This window comes from Ovis aries, chromosome 1 (genome assembly GCF_016772045.2).
Source record: "Ovis aries strain OAR_USU_Benz2616 breed Rambouillet chromosome 1, ARS-UI_Ramb_v3.0, whole genome shotgun sequence".
Taxonomy (NCBI): Eukaryota; Metazoa; Chordata; class Mammalia; order Artiodactyla; family Bovidae; genus Ovis; species Ovis aries.
In genome coordinates this window covers 27,329,533-27,350,256 of record NC_056054.1, presented here as the reverse complement: position 1 = coordinate 27,350,256, position 20,724 = coordinate 27,329,533, and the positions used below count along the sequence as shown (strand labels likewise).

The 20,724-nt window shown below is 41.7% G+C and overlaps 2 protein-coding genes across 6 annotated transcripts in view; both read left to right on the top strand.

Moving 5' to 3' along the window:
* The first annotated feature begins 245 nt into the window (after nucleotides 1–245).
* LOC114114887 (serine/threonine-protein kinase PDIK1L-like) lies at nucleotides 246–7,056 on the top strand. The gene is given in 2 exon segments (XM_060409299.1): nucleotides 246–660; nucleotides 663–7,056. Coding segments are annotated over 2 exon segments (1,026 nt in total). The 5' UTR covers nucleotides 246–354; the 3' UTR covers nucleotides 1,383–7,056.
* A 5,059-nt stretch (nucleotides 7,057–12,115) lies between these two features.
* The window catches only part of LOC101117028 (enoyl-CoA hydratase domain-containing protein 2, mitochondrial), a 25,897-nt gene continuing 17,288 nt past the window's right edge, over nucleotides 12,116–20,724 (top strand). For all 5 annotated transcript variants that reach the window (XM_042248226.2, XM_060409313.1, XM_060409311.1 and 2 more), the window contains exon 1: nucleotides 12,116–12,336. In XM_042248226.2, coding sequence (XP_042104160.1) covers nucleotides 12,204–12,336 — 133 coding nt within the window. In that variant the 5' untranslated portion in view covers nucleotides 12,116–12,203. The remainder of the gene's footprint in view (nucleotides 12,337–20,724) is intronic.

The window sequence follows — 20,724 nt, the reverse complement described above, 5'->3', positions numbered from 1 at the left end:
TAGCCTGGAGACAAGGATTGAGAAGATGCAAGAAAAGTTTAACAAAGACCTAGAAGAAATGAAAAAGAGTCAATCGATAATGAATAATGCAATAACTGAGATCAAAAACACTCTGGAGGGAACCAACAATAGAATAACTGAGGCAGAAGATAGGATAAGTGAGGTGGAAGATAGAGTGGTGGAAATAAATGAAGCAGAGAGAAATAAAGAATTAAAAGAAATGAGGGGGGCGCGCGCCGGCCTCTGACTGGAGGCCGCGGCGGCGGAGGCGCGAGCTCCCCGATAATGGCGGCCTGCAGAGCCCGTGAGAGAGAGAAGCAGTGGCGGCTACCCTGAGAAACCTTGACCTTGAAGATGGTGAGTAGCCAGCCAAAGCACGATCTAATACGGGAGGTAGGCCGAGGTAGTTACGGTGTTGTATATGAAGCAGTCATCAGAAAGACCTCTGCACGGGTGGCAGTGAAGAAAATTTGATGCCATGCACCTGAAAACGTTGAACTAGCCCTGCGTGAGTTCTGGGCACTAAGCAGTATCAAGAGCCAACATCCAAATGTGATTCACTTGGAGGAATGCCTCCTACAAAAAGATGGGATGGTGCAAAAGATGTCCCACGGCTCTAATTCTTCCCTTTATTTACAGCTTGTAGAGACTTCACTAAAAGAAAAGAAATTGCCTTTGATCCCAGAAGCGCCTATTACTTGTGGTTTGTGATGGATTTTTGTGATGGAGGAGATATGAATGAGTATCTGTTGTCCAGGAAACCCAATCGTAAAACTAACACCAGCTTCATGCTTCAGCTGAGCAGTGCCCTGGCTTTCTTGCATAAAAACCAGATCATCCATCGAGATCTGAAGCCTGATAACATCCTGATTTCTCAAAGCAGGTTGGATACCAGTGACTTGGAACCTACACTCAAAGTGGCTGATTTTGGTCTAAGTAAAGTTTGTTCAGCATCTGGGCAGAATCCAGAAGAACCTGTCAGTGTAAACAAGTGTTTCCTTTCTACAGCTTGTGGAACAGATTTCTACATGGCTCCTGAAGTGTGGGAGGGACATTATACAGCAAAAGCTGACATCTTTGCTCTGGGGATTATCATCTGGGCAGTGTTGGAAAGGATCACCTTCATAGATACAGAGACAAAGAAGGAACTCTTGGGGAGTTATGTAAAACAAGGAACTGAGATTGTGCCTGTTGGGGAGGCACTTCTGGAAAATCCCAAAATGGAACTTCTCATTCCTGTGAAGAAAAAGTCTATGAATGGGCGAATGAAACAACTGATTAAGGAAATGCTGGCTGCAAACCCTCAGGATCGTCCAGATGCTTTTGAACTAGAACTCAGATTAGTACAAATTGCATTTAAAGATAGCAGCTGGGAAACGTGACACATATATTATTTGCAAATATCTTGGATGATATGCTGCTTCTGTTTTAACAGTGATGCAACATAATGTGGCTGAAAAAAGAATATAAAAAGCTAAACTCCACCTTTTAAGGGTTTAGATTTTATTGTGGGATTTTTTTTTTTCCTCATTTTTCTTAAGTCCAAGCTGGCCATTCTATTAATATGTTTTAAAAGTGTATTACCAATGTGGATGTAAATTTTTTTAAATGATCATTGGTAGAAGTTTGGCAGGAAAATTCTCTATAAGAGCCAAGAAAAGAAGAGTCCAGTTTTCTGGAAATATGTCTCTAAGTATTTTAGACATTCCTTGTCAGTATTAGGAATTTCCATGGGAAAAAAGGTTTGCATGCTGGTAATGCAACCTTTGAAGCTTTGTAAAGGAAACGTATGTGTATATATTTATGTATATGTAAGTATGTGAATGTGTGCATTTTGCATTCCATATGAAAAAAAAATGCCACTTCTGTTTAAATTATTTGATGTAGGTTTGGATTTTTGAGATTTGCTGGTGAAATCAGTAACGAAAAATAAAAGAACCTTCCCTCTTCCTACCCTGTCCCTCCCTCTAATGAAATCATACTAAGTTTTTATTTTTATAATGTTATACAGCTTTTTTTAAGACATCATTTTGGAGAGTCCAAAATTATCTGGCTAAACATAAGTGAAAGTAAGTGATCCAAAGCTGCTGAAGTTTGTTTGAGCTCTCCAGTGCCCTATAGCTGCAGGAGTTGGATTAGCCATGCAATCAATGTGGTATAGGTTTTAGGTAACCAAGCATTCAATTAACCAATTAAACCACTGCATTGGGACATGACTGCACTTGAGCATCTGCAATCTAATATAAGTCTGAACACAGGATTCTTCTGTTTCTGAAAACTTTGCTGTATATAAACTATAGTAATCGATATATATTAACTTTTTATTTTCAAGACTTTGTCTAAGCCTCAGCTGAAGAAACCAAATGAGTTCTATCCTTTCATTGCCTGCTCCAATATGGTCTCATGTTTAATCACTGGAATTCCTTTCATTTTGGCACTAATGCTGTTTCCTCTTGTCTAATTTGACACAGTAATGGTAGTGATATGGTCGTATTCAGTGTTAACCACCTTTTTCTAAGGTGGGAGTTGATACCTATACAGTTTGGCAAATGGGTAAAATACTGTGGCATCAGTTATGTCTTTCAAATAGAGAGGTTATCAGTTTTATACAATCATTTGGTATGGTCTATGTGAAGAACCAATAAACCATTATTCTTCTTGAGGTCAGTTTGATTTTTAACCCCATATGGTTGTCTCCAGTTTGTTTTTTTTTTTCCCGTAAATGCAGATAGTTCAAATTTAAAGGAAGAAAGTTTTCCTAAAACAGATCATTAGCCTTTAAGGTTGTTAATACTTTGAGACCATTTGAATATAGGTTAATCTTTATAAAGCACTAGAATATTTAGTCAAAAGTAAAAAAAGTTTAAAGGTATTAGAATATTGAAATCATTGATAGTTCACATAGTCTCCTCAGTTTTTTTGAACTTCCACAACTTTTGGAATATTCCTACCATAATTTTTTCCTTATTTAAAATGTGTTCAGGGGACTATAAAGAGTGGAAAAGCACAAAAAGTGGAGTACGTAAAATTTCTGAACTATGCATTACTTGGTGTGAAGTTCAAAATTTAGGCTGAAAGGTTTTACTTAAAACCTCTTAAATGAAGAAAAAGATGTGCTTTTAACATTACTTCCAAGCTAATAATTATAAGAATTATTTTCAAAATTGGAGGTGGAAATACACTGGAACTTCATGATAATTGACCCTCTGGATCACCAAATTAGTAGAACACAGATCTGGCCAAGTAGATTGAGTTGCTGAAAGTTAAAAAAGCATTACAATGTCTTATCAATAACATGGCACTTCAGCAGAGATTCATGATGACTTAGGTGATGGTATGCCAGTGCTTCATTTGCTCTTCAAATAGCTACATGTCATGGTTTCCTAAGTAGATAGCTTTTGGCCCCACCTCATTTAAAATAGTTAACAATTATAATTTATTTTGAAAACTATTTTAATTTACCTGTGAAGTGGAATTATTCCTTTCATTGGCGGTAAGGATGTGAGGTGATCAGGAAGTTTCTTCTGAAATTTTCTTAAGTCCCTGTATTCTAAATAGCCTATGATACCAAGAAAAATGATAGTAAATTCTTTGTCTTCATTCTTTAAGTCAGGAGGTATTTATTAAGTACCTACTGTGTGCTCAGCACTAAAGATCACTTGATAAAATGACAATTTTAAAACGGCATGTAGCCATGGGCTTTTCCAGCAAGGAGTAAGAAACAAAGTGATACTTGGAAATTCCTGGATATTGCTTAGAGGAAAAATGAAAGCAAGAGTTTGTGCACAGTGCCTTGCCCATAATAGGTACTCAACAAACAACTGTTCCTCATAGAGTCTCTTGCCATGGTTTATAGTGTTTTATGAAATTTGTCTTAATTGAAAAAAGACCAAATATTTCAAATAAGCTTATAGGCAGCTGTGGCCAGTTAAAATAATGGGAGTGTACAGTTAGTTCCTAGAATGTTATTTCGCACTAGTTGTCACTTAGAAGGATGGGGTTCCTGTAGTTTTTTGGTGCTAAGGGATACTTTGTCATTATGATGAAGTAAGTGTTACGTGTCAGATAAATAGCACACTGAATAGTTCTTTCTGCTGGTCTGTTTTTTCCTCTTTGTTGTTGTTGTTGTTGTTTTTAACTGTAAAATGTTTATCAATCAAACTATTGTAGCAGCTACAAATAATTCACCAGCATGACAAAATGGTCAAAAAATAAGTTATCAGCACTTCAAAAACAAAAGCAACTTTTGAAATTTTCTTTTAAAATTGTCAAATATATTTTATGAAGAATTTATAAAAGGGGGAAATGATTGTAATTTATTGTTCATGACTTTTTTTTAAATAAAGTGCGTTTCAACAACAAAAATAAATAAATAAATAAAAGAAATGAGAACAACCTCAGAAACTTCTGGGACAATGTTAAATGCCCCAACATTTGAATCATAGGAGTCCCAGAAGAAGAAGACAAAAAGAAAGGACATGAGAAAATACTTGAGGAGATAATAGTTGAAAACTTCCCTAAAATGGGGAAGGAAATAGCCACCTCAGTCCAAGAAACCCAGAGAGTCCCAAACAGGATAAACCCAAGGTGAAACACTCCAAGCTCAATATTAATCAAATTAACAAAGATCAAACACAAAGAACAAATATTAAAAGCAGCAAGGGAAAAACAACAAATAACTCACAAGGGGATTCCCGTAAGGATAACAGCTGATCTTGCAATAGAAACTCTTTAAGCCAGAAGGGAATAGCAGGACATACTTAAAGTCATGAAATAGAAAAACCTACAACCCAGATTACTGTACCCAGCAAGGATCTCATTCAAATATGAAGGAGAAATAAAAAGCTTTACAGATAAGCGAAAGCTCAGAGAATTCAGCACCACCAAACCAGCTCTTCAACAAATGCTAAAGGATCTTCTCTAGACAGGAAACACAGAAAAGGTTTATAAATTTGAACCCCAAACAACAAAGTTAATGGCAACAGGATCATACTTATCAATAATTACCTTAAATGTAAATGGGTTGAATGCCCCAACCAAAAGACAAAGACTGGCTGAGTGGATACAAAACCAAGACACTTATATATGCTATCTACAAGAGACCCACCTCAAACCTAGGGACACATACAGACTGAAAGTGAAGGGCTGGAAAAAGATATTTCATTCAAATGGAGACCAAATACTCATATCAGATAAAATACACCTTGAAATAAAGGCTGTGAAAAGAGACAAAGAAGGATATTACATAATGATCAAAGGATCAATCCAAGAAGAAGATATAACAGTTATAAATATATATGCACCCAACATAGGAGCACCGCAATATGTAAGGCAAATGCTAACAAGTATGAAAGGGGAAATTAACAGTAACACAATAATAGTGGGAGACATTAATACCACACTCACACTTACGGATAGATCAACTAAATATAAAATTAGCAAGGAAACACAAACTTTAAATGATACAATGGACCAGTTAGACCTAGTTGATATAGAGGACATTTCACCCTAAAACAATGAATTTCACCTTTTTCTCAGTGCACACGGAACCTTCTCCAGGATAGATCACATCCTGGGCTATAAATCTAGCCTTGGTAAATTCAAAAAAATTGAAATCATTCCAAGCATCTTTTCTGATCACAGTGTGGTAAGATTAGATGTCAACTACAGGAAGAAAAAAAAAAAACCTGTTAAAAATAAAAACATATGGAGGCTAAACAACACACTTCTGAATAACCAACGAATCACAGAAGAAATTTAAAAAGAAAGCAAAATATGCATAGAAATGAATGAAAATGAAAACACAACAACAACCCAAAACCTATAGGATTCAGTAAAAGCAGTGCTAAGGGGAAGGTTCATAGCAATACAAGCCCACCTCAAGAAACAGGAGAAAAATCAAATAAATAACCTACCTCTACATCTAAAGCAACTAGAAGAAGAAGAAATGAAGCACCCCAGGGTTAGTAGAAGGAAAGAAATTATAAAAATTAGGGCAGAAATAAATGAAAAAGAAACAAAGGAGACCATAGCCAAAATCAACAAAGCTAAAAGCTGGATCTTTGAGAAGATAAATAAAATAGTCAAACCATTAGCCAGACTCATCCAGAAACAAAGGGAGAAGAATCAAATCAACAAAATTAGAAATGAAAATGGAGAAATCACAACAGACAACGCAGAAATACAAAGGATCATAAGAGACTACTATCAGCAACTATATGCCAAAAAAATGGACAACTTGGAAGAAATGGACAAATTCTTAGAAAAGTATAACTTTCCAAAACTGAACCAGGAAGAAACAGAAAATCTTAACAGAACCATCACAAGCACAGAAATCAAAACTGTAATCAGAAATCTTCCAACAAACAAAAGCGCAGGACCAGACGGCTTCACAGCTGAATTCTACCAACAATTTAGAAAAGAGTTAACACCTATCCCACCCAAACTCTTCCAGAAAATTTCAGAGGAAGGTAAATATCCAAACTCATTCTATGAGGCCACCATCACCCTAATACCAAAACTAGACAAAGATGCCCCCAAAAAAGAAAATTATAGGCCAATATTACTGATGAACATAGATGCAAAAATCCTTAACAAAATTCCAGAAAACAGAATCCAACAACATATTAAGAAGATCATACATCATGACCAAATGGGCTTTATCCCAGAGATGCAAGGATTCTTTAATATTTGCAAATCAATCAATGTGATACACCACATTAGCAAATTGAAAGATAAAAAACATATGATCATCTCAATAGATGCAGAGAAAGCCTTTGACAAAATTCAACATCCATTTATGATAAAAACGCTCCAGAAAGTAGGCATAGAAGGAACATACCTCAACATAATAAAAGCCAAATATGACAAACCCACAACAAACATTATCCTCAATGGTGAAAATTGAAAGCATTTCCCCTAAAGTCAGGAACAAGACAAGTATGCACATTCCCTAATACTATTCAACATAGTTTTGGAAATTTTAGCCACAGCAATCAGAGAAGAAAAAGAAATAAAAGGAATCCAGACTAGAAGTTCAGTTCAGTTCAGTTCAGTCACTCAGTCGTGTCAGGCTATTTGCGACCCCATGAATCACAGCACACCAGGCCTCCCTGTCCATCACCAACTTCCGGAGTTCACTCAGACTCACATCCATCTAGCCATCTCATCCTCTGTCCTCCCCTTCTCCTCCTGCCCCCAATCCCTCCCAGCATCAGAGTCTTTTCCAATGAGTCAACTCTTTGCATGAGGTGGAGTTTCAGCTTCAGCATCATTCCCTCCAAAGAAATCCCAGGGCTGATCTCCTTCAGAATGGACTGTTGGATCTCCTTGCAGTCCAAGGGACTCTCAAGAGTCTTCTCCAACACCACAGTTCAAATGCATCATTCTTCAGGGCTCAGCTTTCTTCACAGTCCAACTCTCACATCCATACATGACCACTGGAAAAACCATAGCCTTGACTAGACAGACCTTTGTTGGCAAAGTAATGTCTCTGCTTTCCCATATGCTATCTAGGTTGGTAATAAATTTTCTTCCAAGGAGTAACTGTCTTTTAATTTCATGGCTGCAGTCACCATCTGCAGTGATTTTGGAGCCCAAAAAAATTAAGTCTGACACTGTTTCCACTGTTTCCCCATCTATTTCCCATGAAGTGATGGGACCAGATGCCATGATCTTCATTTTCTGAATGTTGAACTTTGAGCCAACTTTTTCGCTCTCCACTTTCACTTTCATCAAGAGGCTTTTTAGTTCCTCTTCACTTTCTGCCATAAGGGTGGTGTCCTCTGCATATCTGAGCTCATTGATATTTCCCCCGGCAATCTTGATTCCAGCTTGTGCTTCTTCCAGCCCAGCATTTCTCATGATGTACTCTGCATAGAACTTAAATAAGCGGGTGACAATATACAGCCTTGACATACTCCTTTTCCTATTTGGAACCAGTCTGTTGTTCCCTGTCCAGTTCTAACTGTTGCTTCCTGACCTGCATATAGTTTTCTCAAGAGGCAGGTCAGGTAGTCTGGTATTCCCATCTCTTTCAGAATTTTCCACAGTTTATTGTGATCCACACAGCCAAAGGCTTTGGCATACTCAATAAAGCAGAAATAGATGTTTTCTGGAACACTCTTGCTTTTTCAATGATCCAGCAGATGTTGGCAATTTGATCTCTGGTTCCTCTGCCTTTTCTAAAACCAGCTTGAACATCTGGATGTTCATGGTTCATGTATTGCTGGAGTCTGGCTTGGAGAATTTTGAGCATTACTTTACTAGCGTGTGAGATGAGTGCAATTGTGCGGTAGTTTGAGGATTCTTTGGCATTGCCTTTCTTTGGGATTGGAATTTAAACTGTCCTTTTCCAGTCCTGTGGCCACTGCTGAGTTTTCCAAATGTGCTGGCATATTGAGTGCAGCATTTTCACAGCATCATCTTTCAGGATTTGAAATAGCTCAACTGGAATTCCATCACCTCTACTTGCTTTGTTCATAGTGATGCTTTCTAAGGCCAACTTGACTGGAAAAGAAGAAGTAAAACTCTCACTGTTTGCAGATGACATGATCCTCTACATAGAAAACCCTAAAGACGCCACCAGAAAATTACTAGAGCTAATCAATGAATATAGTAAAGTTGCAGGATATAAAAATAACACACAGAAATCCCTTGCATTCCTCTACACTAACAATAAGAAAACAGAAAAAGAAATTAAGGAAACAATTCCATTCACCATTGCAACAAAAAGAATAAAATACTTAGGAATAAATCTACCTAAAGAAACAAAAGACCTATATATATAAAACTATAAAACACTGATGAAAGAAATCAAAGATGACACAAATAGATGGAGAAATATACCATGTTCATGGATTGGAAGAATCAATATAGTGAAAATGAGTATACTACCCAAAGCAATCTATAGATTCAATCCAATCCCTATCAAGCTACCAAAGGTATTTTTCAGAGAACTAGAACAAATAATTTCACAATTTGTATGGAAATACAAAAAACCTTGAATAGCCAAAGCAATCTAGAGAAAGAAGAATGGAACTGGAGGAATTAACCTGCCTGACTTCAGGCTGTACTACAAAGCTACAGTCATCAGGACAGTATGGTACTGGCACAAAGACAGAAATATAGATCAATGGAACAAAATAGAAAGCCCAGAGATAAATCCACACACCTTTGGACATTTTATCTTTGACAAAGGAGGCAAGAATATACAATGGAAAAAAGACAAGCTCTTTAACAATTGGTGCTGGGAAAACGGGTCAACCATTTGTAAAAGAATGAAACTAGAACACTTTCTAACACCATAAAAATAAACTCAAAATGGATTAAAGATCTAAATGTTAAGACCAGAAACTATAAAACTCTTATACGAAAACATAGGCAAAACACTCTCTGACGTAAATCATAGCAGGATCCTCTATGACCCACCTCCCAGAGTAATGGAAATAAAAGCAAAAATACACAAATAGGACCTAATTAAACTTAAAAGCTTTTGCACAATGAAGGAAACTATAAGCAACGTGAAAAGACAGCCCTCAAAATGGGAGAAAATAATAGCAAATGAAGCAATTGACAAAGAATTAATCTCAAAAATATACAAGCAACTCCTGTAGCTCAATTCCAGAAAAATAAGTGACCCAATCAAAAAATGGGCAAAAAAAAGCCATTAAATTGTAATATTTAAAATTATTTGATTAAAAATAAAGACAGTTTAATGAGGAATAAATTAAAACAGGAAAAAAGTGTTGAAATGACTCAAATGTTCATCAACTGGTGATCGAATAAATAAAACATGCAATGCAATATTATTCAGCCATCAAATGAATGGAGTTCTGAAACATGTTATAACATGCCATAACTCTGAAATGATCATGATAATTAAAAGAAGCCAGGCACAAAAGGCTGCATATTGCATTATTCTGTTCATGTGAATGAATATGTTGCAGACTAGGTAATTCTCTAAAGGCAGAAAATAGAGAAGTTGATGCCTGCCAACTGGATAGTGTTTCCTGTTAGAGTGACGAAAATATTCTAGAATGAGGGAGTGGTTATGGTTATGCAACCTATAAAGAAATAACAAATCAATGAATAATACAGTTTAACTGCTAACAAACACATGAAAAGATGCTCAAGATCACTCATTATCAGAGAAATGCAAATCAAAACCACAATAAGGTACTATCTCACGATGGTCAGAATGGCTGCTATCAAAAAGTCCACAAACAATAAATGCTGGAGAGGGTGCAGAGAAAAAGGAACCCTCTTACACTGTTGGTGGGAATGCACACTAGGACAGCCATTATGGAGAACAGTGAGGAGACTCCTTCAGTTCAGTTCAGTTCAGTTCAGTCGCTCAGTCGTGTCCGACTCTTTGTGACCCCATGAATCGCAGCACGCCAGGCCTCCCTGTCCATCACCAACTCCCAGAGTTCACTCAGATTCACGTCCATCGAGTCAGTGATGCCATCCAGCCATCTCATCCTCTGTCGTCCCCGTCTCCTCATGCCCCCAATCCCTCCCAGCATCAGAGTCTTTTCCAATGAGTCAACTCTTTGCATGAGGTGGCCAAAGTACTGGAGTTTCAGCTTCAGCATCATTCCCTCCAAAGAAATCCCAGGGTTGATCTCCTTCAGAATGGACTGGTTGGATCTCATTGCAGTCCAAGGGACTCTCAAGAGTCTTCTCCAACACCACAGTTCAAAAGCATCAATTCTTTGGCGCTCAGCCTTCTTCACAGTCCAACTCTCACATCCATACATGACTACTGGAAAACCATAGCCTTGACTAGATTCCTTAAAATACTGGAACTAGAACTGCCATATGACCCAGCAATCCCACTGCTGGGCATACACACTGAGGAAACCAGAATTGAAAGAGACACGTGTACCCCAATGTTCATTGCAGCACTGTTTACAATAGCCAAGACATGGAAGCAACCTAGAAGTCCACTGGCAGACAAATGGATAAGAAAGCTGTGGTACATATATACAATGGACTATTAATTAGCTATTAAAAAGAATGCATTTGAATCAGTTCTAATGAGGTGGATGAAACTGAAGCCTATTACCCAGAGTGGAGTAAGTCAGAAAGAAAAACATCAACACAGTATATTAACACATATATATGGAATTTAGAAAGATGGTAACAATGAGGCTATATGTGAGACAGCAAAAGAGACACAGATGTAAAGAACAGACTTTTGGACTCTGTGGGAGAAGGCGAGGGTGGGATGATTTGAGAGAATAGCATTGAAACATGTGCATTATCATATGGAAATAGCTCGCCAGTCCAGGCCCGATGCCTGAGACAGGGTGCTCAGGGCTGGTGCACCCTGAGAGATAGGGTGGGAGGGAGGAGGGAGGGGCATTCAGGATGAGGAACACATTTTCACCCATGGCTGATTCATGTGAGTATATGGCAAAAACCACCACAATATTGTAAAGTAATTAGCCTCCAATTTAAAAAAAAAAAAAAAAGATTCTATCACCAGACTCTAGCCAGGGTCCTCTGAGCCCTCTTCTCTGCTGGACTTCAGCCTCCCTTAAAGTAGTGAGAACAGATTTTACAAGGAGAATGAAGGAATAAGGAAGTGGGTGAGCCAGGACTGTGGACAGTCAGGGAAGTGAAAACTTAAAAAATACGCAGAGCGGGGTTAGTTCACATGGGACTATTCTGGTTTTGCTGTCCCTTCTGCAAGCTTAGGCTCCCTCAGAGACTGGGAGATAGGAGCCTTACCTTCAGGTATTGTCTGGAACAAGACCCTTCGGCAGTCTTGAGTTTTCTCAGGCAGGCACTTCAAAGGGGCTAGAGTCATCCTAGGGCTGTGTCCTTGAGCTGTTAGAAACTATGTTAAGAGTTCATGCTGGACATTTCTCTTTTGCAACAGCGTATTACTGAGTAAAATCTGTTCTCACAACTTTAGCTTTCAGCTTTCTTTATCTTTGGCACTTGTCACTTTCATTACCCGTGCTTTACAGATGAAAATTTTGGCACTTAGGAGATTGGCAGCCTTGTGCTAAAGCACACAGCAGAGCCGGGCTTTCTCCTTACCCACGTCTTCCGGTTTCCTACAGGCTCAGGGAGCTGCGCAGGGCTCTCGGCCCATAGGAGGAGCAGTTTGTAAAGGCCTGGAGCAGAGCAGCGAGCTTTCAGCGGGAGGCGGTGGTGGAGGGCCGAGTGGCCCGGTCCCAAAGTGGGCCCCCATGCTGCGCGTCCTGACCAGCACCCTGCGCTTTCCGCGCCCCTGGAGGCCGCTTGAGACCCGCGGCTGCTCCTCCAACGCCGGGGCTGCCGACCGGGAGATCCAGGTGTGCGCTTTGGCGGGTCCAGACCAGGGTAAGTGCCCAGAGCCCAGAAGGCGGCTGGGGTGAGCTCCGGCTTGCTGAGAGGCAGGCCTGGCATGCCTGGTGCTGTTGAACTGTACGGACCCATGGCCAGCACTCCCACTATAGGGAGGCAGGTTGAAACTGATCTGAGAGAGAGAAACCAGTGAGTGGTCCTGAGAGAACTTAGGTTCCCCACCCAGAAACTGAACCTGGGTAGCCTGGATGAAAACCAGGAATCTTAGCTGCTAGACCACCAGCAGGGAGAGGCTAGAAGGAAAGCAGACATTTGAAAACAAGAATGTTTCAAGGAGGCAAAGACTGTAAAAACAGGTACAAAGCTTACTATTACAGACACAGCACAACATATGGGAGAGCAACAGAGAAGCAGTTATATTTAAGTCAGAAAAGCTAGGCAGAAATACACACCCAGAGAAAGGCTATCAGTGGCCTCTCTAACGAGGAGGAGGCCAGTAAAGAGGTGAGTTAAACCACTTATAAAGGACAGCCTTTGGGTGTTTATATATGGCAAATTATCTTGTTTCTTCACACCTGACTGGTCCTAGGACCTCCCCAACATGCCTGGGCAACTTTTTGCTAAGATGGATCCCACTGCAGAAATTTATGAGGGTGTGTCCATGCTTACTAAGGGTCGGCAACCCCACCCTTTTTGATCCCTAAAAAGCCTTCCTGCACATGTGTAGACAAGGACATTTTTCTTGACCTCAGGGGTGATCATCTTACCTCTGTATTCCAGCGGAGCTCATTTACTGACACTAGCTTTGTCCTTGGCGGGTCTGGGTGAGAAGCTTCAGTTTTACTCCACTGATAAACATCAGCTGTCTGGCCCAGGGGCCCGTCTATCTCCTACCGCAAAACCAGTAATGGGGAGGCAGGTTGCTCAGTGTGTTTGAGGATTGGACCCCAAAGTTCCTGCATCCGAGTAGAGCCTTCCCTGGCCTAAATCCTTTGGTAGGTGACCACCTTACCTGCCGCCCCCACTGTAATTGTGAAGGGATTCTGCGTCAATATTGGTCTCCTCAGCCCCAGATTTAGTGGCCTGGGGCTGTGAGGAAAGAGAAGGGACTCGTTCAAGGGTAGAACTCACTACCAGCAAGCCCACCCCCACTACAGTTTTAAAACGCCTGATTTTCCTCCCAGGCTGAGCGTCCTGGCAAGGTTCCAGTGGGCTGGGACAGCCCAGCCAATTCCAATCTGGCTTAGGGTGTCCCGCCTCCTGGAGAGGAGGAGCTGAAGAGCGGGGAGGGGTGGAAGGAAAGAGGGGAAGGGAGAGAGGAGAGGCCTGGAGGAGTGCTTGGCGCCCTCCTGTGCAATCGCCCTGCAGCTGCTGTGTGGAGTCCTGCTGACTCCAGGGAAAGCTCATGGCAGTCACTGTCAGGAACACCTTGATTGAGCCTTGTGTTGGGTTTTCTTGGTCATGTTGTATTTTGTTTTGTTTCTGCTTGGGGGTAGTGTTATTTGTGAAGGAGGGTGAAGGGCAGTGATTGGACTTTGCATTCAGTGGCATTCCCCTGTCTGCTGTTGTGTCACCAGCTGGGCAAGTTCCTCTTGTCTTTACTTTCCCCCCGGACCAACCCCTCTAACCTTCCCCACGTTTAAAGTAGCACTGTGTCCAAGTTTTAGTTTACACAGATTGTATTGTTCTAGGCATCTCATATTTCTTACTTTTCTTGCTTGATACTAAGTTGAAGAGCTGTTGAAGAACTGTTCCTTGCTTTGTGATATTGCATACCGTTCCCTACATACATCCCTCACTTTTGATGGACATGAAGAGGCTTCTGGCGTCCAACTACCTCACTTGGTGAGAATTCTCTGGCCATGTGGGATGGCTAGGGTTAGAGAATACCCCAGTTGCTCTCATGCTTTGTTCACTGCCAAACGCGCAACAGTGTTTGCCTTGAAATAGCTATAACTATTCTCCCAACTTTACAGATCAATAAACCGAGGAACAGAGAGTTTAAGCAACATGAACCAGGTCTGATTTTAAAACCTGTGTTCTCAACTATTAATGGACATCACTATTCTTCTAGTAATTAGAGACTAAGAACACAGACTTGTACATTAGTTGAAAAATTATCATGGCTCACTTGTAGATAGGAGAATTTTTTATCCAGAAATAACAAGTATCACAGTAATCCAAGCCTGTGACCCAACCACTAATACCGAAGAAGCTGAACAGTTCTATGAAGACCTACATGACCTTCTAGAACTAACACCAAAAAAAGATGTCCTTTTCCTCATAGGGGACTAAAGTAGGAAGTCAAAAGATACCTGGAGTAACAGGCAGGTTTGACCTTGGAGTACAAAATGAAGCAGCACAAAGGCTAACAGAGTTTTGCCAAGAGAATGCACTGATCATAGCAAACACCCTATTCCAACAACATAAGAGCTGACTCTTCACATGGACATCACCAGATGGCCAATATAAAAATTAGACTGATTATATTGTTTGCAACCAAAGATGAAGAAGCTCTATACAGTCAGTGAAAAAAAAAAAAAAAAGACGGGAGCTGACCTTGAATCAGATCATGAACTCCTTATTGCAAAATTCAAAATTAAATTGAAGAAAGTAGGGAATACCACTAGGCCATTCAGGTATAACCTAAATCAAATCCCTTATGATTATACAGTGGAAGTAAGAAATAGATTCAAGGGATTAGATATGATAGGCAGAGTGCCTGAAGAACTGTGGATGGAGGTTTGTAACACAGTACAGGAGGTGGTGATCAAAACCATCCCCAAGAAAAATACAAAAAGGTAAAATGGTTGTCTGAGGAGGCCTTACAAGTAGCTGAGAAAAGAAGAGAAGCAAAAGGCAAAGGAGAAAAGGAAAGACACACCCACCTGGATGCAGAGTTCCAGAGAACAGTAAGGAGAGATAAGAAAGCCTTCTTAAGTTAACAATCCAAAGAAATAGAGGAAAATAATAGAATAGGAAAAACTAGAGATCTCTTCAAGAAAATTGGAGATACCAAGGGAACATTTCATGCAAAGATGGGCGCAATAAAGGACAGAAATGGTAAAGGACCTAACAGAAGCAGAAGATATTAAGGAGAGGCGGCAAGAATACACAGAACTGTACGTCTTAATGATCACGATGCTGTGATCACTCACCTAGAGCCAGATATCCTGGAATGTGAAGTCAAGTGGGCTTTTTAGGAAGCATTACTACGAACAAAGCTAGTGGAGGTGATGGAATTCTAGCCGAGCTATTTCAAATCCTAAAGGATGATGTTGTTAAAGTGCTGCATTGAGATGCCAGCAAATTTGGCAGACTCAGCAGTGGCCACAGGACTGGAAAGGGACAGCTTTCATTCCAATCCCAAAGAAGGGCAATACCAACGAATGTTCAGACTACCACACAATTGCACTCATTTCACATGCAAGCAAAGTAATGCTCAAAATTCTCCAAGCCAGGCTTCAACAGTATGTAAACCGAGAACTTCCAGATATTTGAGCTGGATTTAGAAAAGGGAGAGGAACCAGAGATCAAATTGCCAATATCCAGTGGATCATCGAAAAAGCAAGAGAGTTACAGGAAAACATCTACTTCTGCTTTATTGACTGTGTGGATCACAACAAACTGTGGAAAATTCTTAAAGAGGTGGGAATACCAGACCATCTGACCTGCCTCCTGAAAAATCTATATGCAGGTCAAGAAGCAACAGTTAGAACTGGACATGGAGCTGGACTAGTTCCAAATTGGGAAAGGAGTATATCAAGGCTGTATATTGTCACCTTGTTTATTTAACTTATATGCAGAGTACAGATGTGAAATGCTGGGCTGGATGAAGCATAAGCTGGAATCAAGATTGCCAGGAGAAGTATCAATAACCTCAGATGTGCAGATGATACCACTCTTATGGCAGAAAGTGAAGAGGAACTAAAGAGCCTCTTGATGAAAGTGAAAGAGGAGGGTGAAAAACCTGGCTTAAAACTCAACACTCAAAAAACTGAGATCATGGCATCTGGTCCCATCACTTCATGGGAAATAGATGGGGAAACAGTGGAAACAGTGTTGGACTTTATTTTCTTGGGCTCCAAAATCAGCTCAGATGGTGACTGCAACCATGAAATTAAAAGATGCTTACTCCTTGGAAGAAAAGCTATGACCAACCTAGACAGCATATTAAAAAGCAGAGACATCACTTTGCTGAGAAAGGTCCGCATAATCAAAGCTATGGTTTTTCCAGTAGTCACGTATGGATATGAGAATTGGATATGTGACAATATACAGCAATGTGTTAGTCACTCCGTCATGTCTGACTCTTTGTGACTCCAAGGTCTGTAGCCCACCAGGCTCCTCTGTCCATGGAGTTCTCCAGGCAAGATAACTGGAGTGGGTTGCCATTTCCTTTGCCATTGGATCTTCCCAGCCCAAGGATGGATCCCAAGTTCTCCTTCATTGCAGGTAGATTCTTTACTGTCTGAACCACCAGCTCTGCTGTGCTGTATGTGTCTGACTCTTTTCAACCCCATGGACTGTAGCCCACCAGGGTCTTCTGTCCATGGGGATTCTCCAGGCAAGAATATTGGAGTAGGTTGCCATGCCCTCCTCCAGGGGATCTTCCCAACCCATGGATCAAACCCAGGTCTCCCTCATTGCAGGCAAATTCTTTACCATCTGAACCACCAGGGAAGCCTCTGAACTACCAGGGAAGCCCTTGAAGAAATCTGAGTGCCAAAGAATTGATGCTTTTGAACTGTGGTGCTGGAGAAGGCTCTTGAGAGTCCCTTGGACAGCAAGGAGATCAAACCAGTCAATCCTAAAGGAAATCAACCTGGAATATTCATTGGAAGGACTGATGCTGAACCTGAAGCTCCAGTACTTCGGCCACCTGATGCAAAGAGCTGACTCAATGGAAAAGATCCTGATGCTGGGAAAGATGGAGGAGAAGGGGAGGCAGAGGATAAGATGGTTGGATGGCATGATCAACTCAATGGACATGAGTTTGAGCAAACTCTAGATGATGAAGGACAGGTGTGCTGCAGTCAGTGGAGTCACAGAGTCAGAAATGACTGAGCCACTGAACAAAAGTATAAGCATCAGGAGATTAAGCTTCTGCCCCTGCCAGAGGGCATATAGACTGTCCTAGAGGGAAGGAGATAAGGAAACCAAGAGGCAGTGGAGGAGGCATGAGGAGGAGACCCACACACAGAAGAACCATCCCACCATCCTCCCAAAATTCACCAGTCCTGCCTTCCACTTGCTGTGATAGCATCAGAGCACTGTCACATTGTGCCTGTTGTCTTCGAAAATGAGATTAGCCCATTAACCACTCCTCACCCTTATGGCTTTACTCCAGCTCCTCAGCTGAATATTCAGGGTTCTCCCCCACAACCTGACCATGTTACCTACCTCTTCAACCATGGGTTTGTTCATTTTAAGCCACCTCACTTAAGTGTTTCCTTCTAACTATGCCCCTGACTTGGGTCTTCTCCTCCCTCTCTACCTTTGTAAACCACTTAGGAATTATACCCTCTTCAACCCACTCCAGTATTCTAGAGAATCCTGTGGACAGAGGGGCCTGGTGGGCTGCTGTCCATAGGGTCGCATAGAGTCAGACACGACTGAAGTGACTTAGCAGCAGCAGCAGCAGCAGCAGCCCCCACCCTTGTCCTTTTACATTCCTTCTTTCTGGACTTGTCTTCTTCATCACTTGTTAACTCTGAGAGTGAGGATTGCTAGCTGGGTCCACCTAGTAACTTTGGCACATTCTCTTCTTTTCTGAGCCTCAGTTTCCCCCTCTATATACCAAGGGATTATGAAGGCTTCCCATACAGCTCAGTAGTAAAAGAATCTGCCAGTGCAGGAGACACAGGAGACTTGGGTTTGATCCCTGGATCAGGAAGATCCCCCTGGAGAAGGGAATGGCAGTGCCACTCCAGTGTTCTTGCCTTGAGAATCCCATGGACAGAGGAGCCTTGCAGGCTACAGTCCATAGGGATTACAAAGAGTCAGACACGACTGAGCAACTGAACACACATACCCACACGACCTTCCAGTGGTTTCTATCGACTCCCACCCACATCACTGTGTGATCCAGACCAAGATAGATGTGACTCTAGGTCTTCTGCTAAGCAGATCAAACCATCACGGGAGTCTGATAAGAGTAGAGAGGGCGCAATGCAAACCCATCATCATTACTGGGGTCCAGCAAGGACAATGTTCCCAGAATAGGGTATCAACTAAGAAGTCAGGGGCCATATCTGAGTCCTCTGTTTCTCCAGGGCCTGGCATGTGGTAGTAAGAGCTGAACATTGTCAGGTGAATGAATGAAAGCCAAAGACACCCTGTCTGGCCCCTTAGATCTCCAGCTTAGATCTCACACATCATATTGGGTCCTAGACTTTCACCAGCTTCTGTGCATTTTCCTTGCTCAAAGTGCCCACAAACTCTGGTTATACACTTATGGACATTATCTCTTTTAATCTTCATTACAACCTTTTTAGTATTTCTATTTATAGATCAGGAAAGTGAAGGTCAGAAGGATAAAGTAACTAGTCCAAGGCCATGGAGCTGGTATGTGACTGAGCTGTGACTTCAGCCAAGCACCATATTTGCGTTCTGCAAGAGAGAGCTAGACATGAAATATGGGAGAGAGTTAGCCCGAGAAAAAGGAAAGGCAGAACAGGAAAGTGAAGAGGAGAGAGGAAAGTTCCTGTCAACCCCAGGATATCATGATTATATTTGTTTTCTACTGCCACATAACAAATTACCACAGACTGTTGCTTAAAATAGCATACATTTATTATCTCATAGTTTCCATAGGTCAGAAGTCCAGGCACAATTTTGCTGGGTTCTCTGCTTCAGGGTTTTATCAGGCTGCAGTCCCGGAGTTGGCAGGGGCTATGGTCCCTCATCATAGGCTCAACTGGGGATGGATCTGCTTCCAGGTTCCTCAGGCTACTGACAGAATTCATATCCTGTTGCAGTGCTGAAGTCCTGTTTTCTTCCTGTTGGCCAGGGTCCACTCTGAGCTCCCAGAGGCTGCCCACAGGACCCTGCCACAGGACCATATCCATGGGCCCACTAGCATGTGCTAGTAACACGGGCTTTTCAAGTTTCATCTCGTTGTGGCTGCGCTGGTTCTTCCTGCACGCAGGATTCCTCTAGCTGCACGAGCGGGGGCTGCGCTCTAATTGCCGTGTGCAGGCTTCTCACTGCGTTGGCTTCTTGTCGCGGAGCTTGGGCTCCAGCACACGCAGGCTTCAACAGCTGTGGCTCGCAGGTTTAAGGGTCTGGGCACTAGCTGTGGTGAATTAGCTTAATTGCCCTGCGGTATATGGAATCTTCCTGGGTCAGGAAATGAACCCACGTCCTCTGCACTGGCAGGCAGATTCTTTACCAGTGGACCACCAGGGAAGTCCAATACAGGCTCTTTATACATTATAAACTAATCACAGAAGTGACATCTCATTATTCTTGTCATATAATTGGACCTAATCTTAGAAGTGATCTTTTATGACCTTTCCTGTGTTCTCTTGGTTAGAAGCAATTCACGGGTTCTGCCCACATTCAAGGGAAGGGGATTATTCAGGATATGAACACCGGGGCCCCTCTAAAGTCTATCTGCCACAGTGGCCTTGGACCTAGACTGTTCTCCTCAACCCTTCTGATGTGGTTTCTCTGTATCCACCAGTTTCCCTTCCCCAGGTTGCAACTTTTTCTTTTCTGGAGAGGAGGACCTTTGGGACATCTGAGTTCCTCAGTGGGACCTCCAGGCCTGAGGGGCTCAAAGAGTTCTATGAAGGTTTCCAGGGAGGCTGACGAAGCCACCTAGACTGCATATTACAGTTCTCTGTCCTAGACCACAGTTCTTTAACTGTGGCTGTAAAGCCTTGCCCTTGAGAGCACCAGAACTTTCACTGGCCCTTCCGCGTATCTCAGATCAACTTACACTGAGAACATCATCATAATAAATTCTGCTTGTTCCACAAAACTAGGTACACTGAGAGAAAAGAAGAAGAGGCCTTTGAAGACCAAAGGATTGATGAACACACTCCTCTAATCCATCCTGACATTTTACAGGAGGGGAAACAGCCGATAAGGCATAAGAGTATTTGAGCCTCTGCCCAGGGTCGGTCCCTGTTCCCCCACACTTGGCCCTGATTCGGCACATGAGGTCAGAGTGATGTACAAAGGCCAGACTGTAGGGAATCTTTTGGGTGGTAAAAGGATTTAGACTGAATTCTGATGAAAAGGGAAGCAAGAAGAATATGGTCAGATTTGGGTTAGAAAGATGACTTTGACCCAAATGCGGGAATGAATGTGGAAGGGGAAGGGGAGGCAAAACTGAGGACAGTGGGCCAGTTGGGGCATTCATGTAATAGAAGGAAGAGCCCGCCAGCTTAGTGGCTGCAGGAGGGCAGGGTGTGA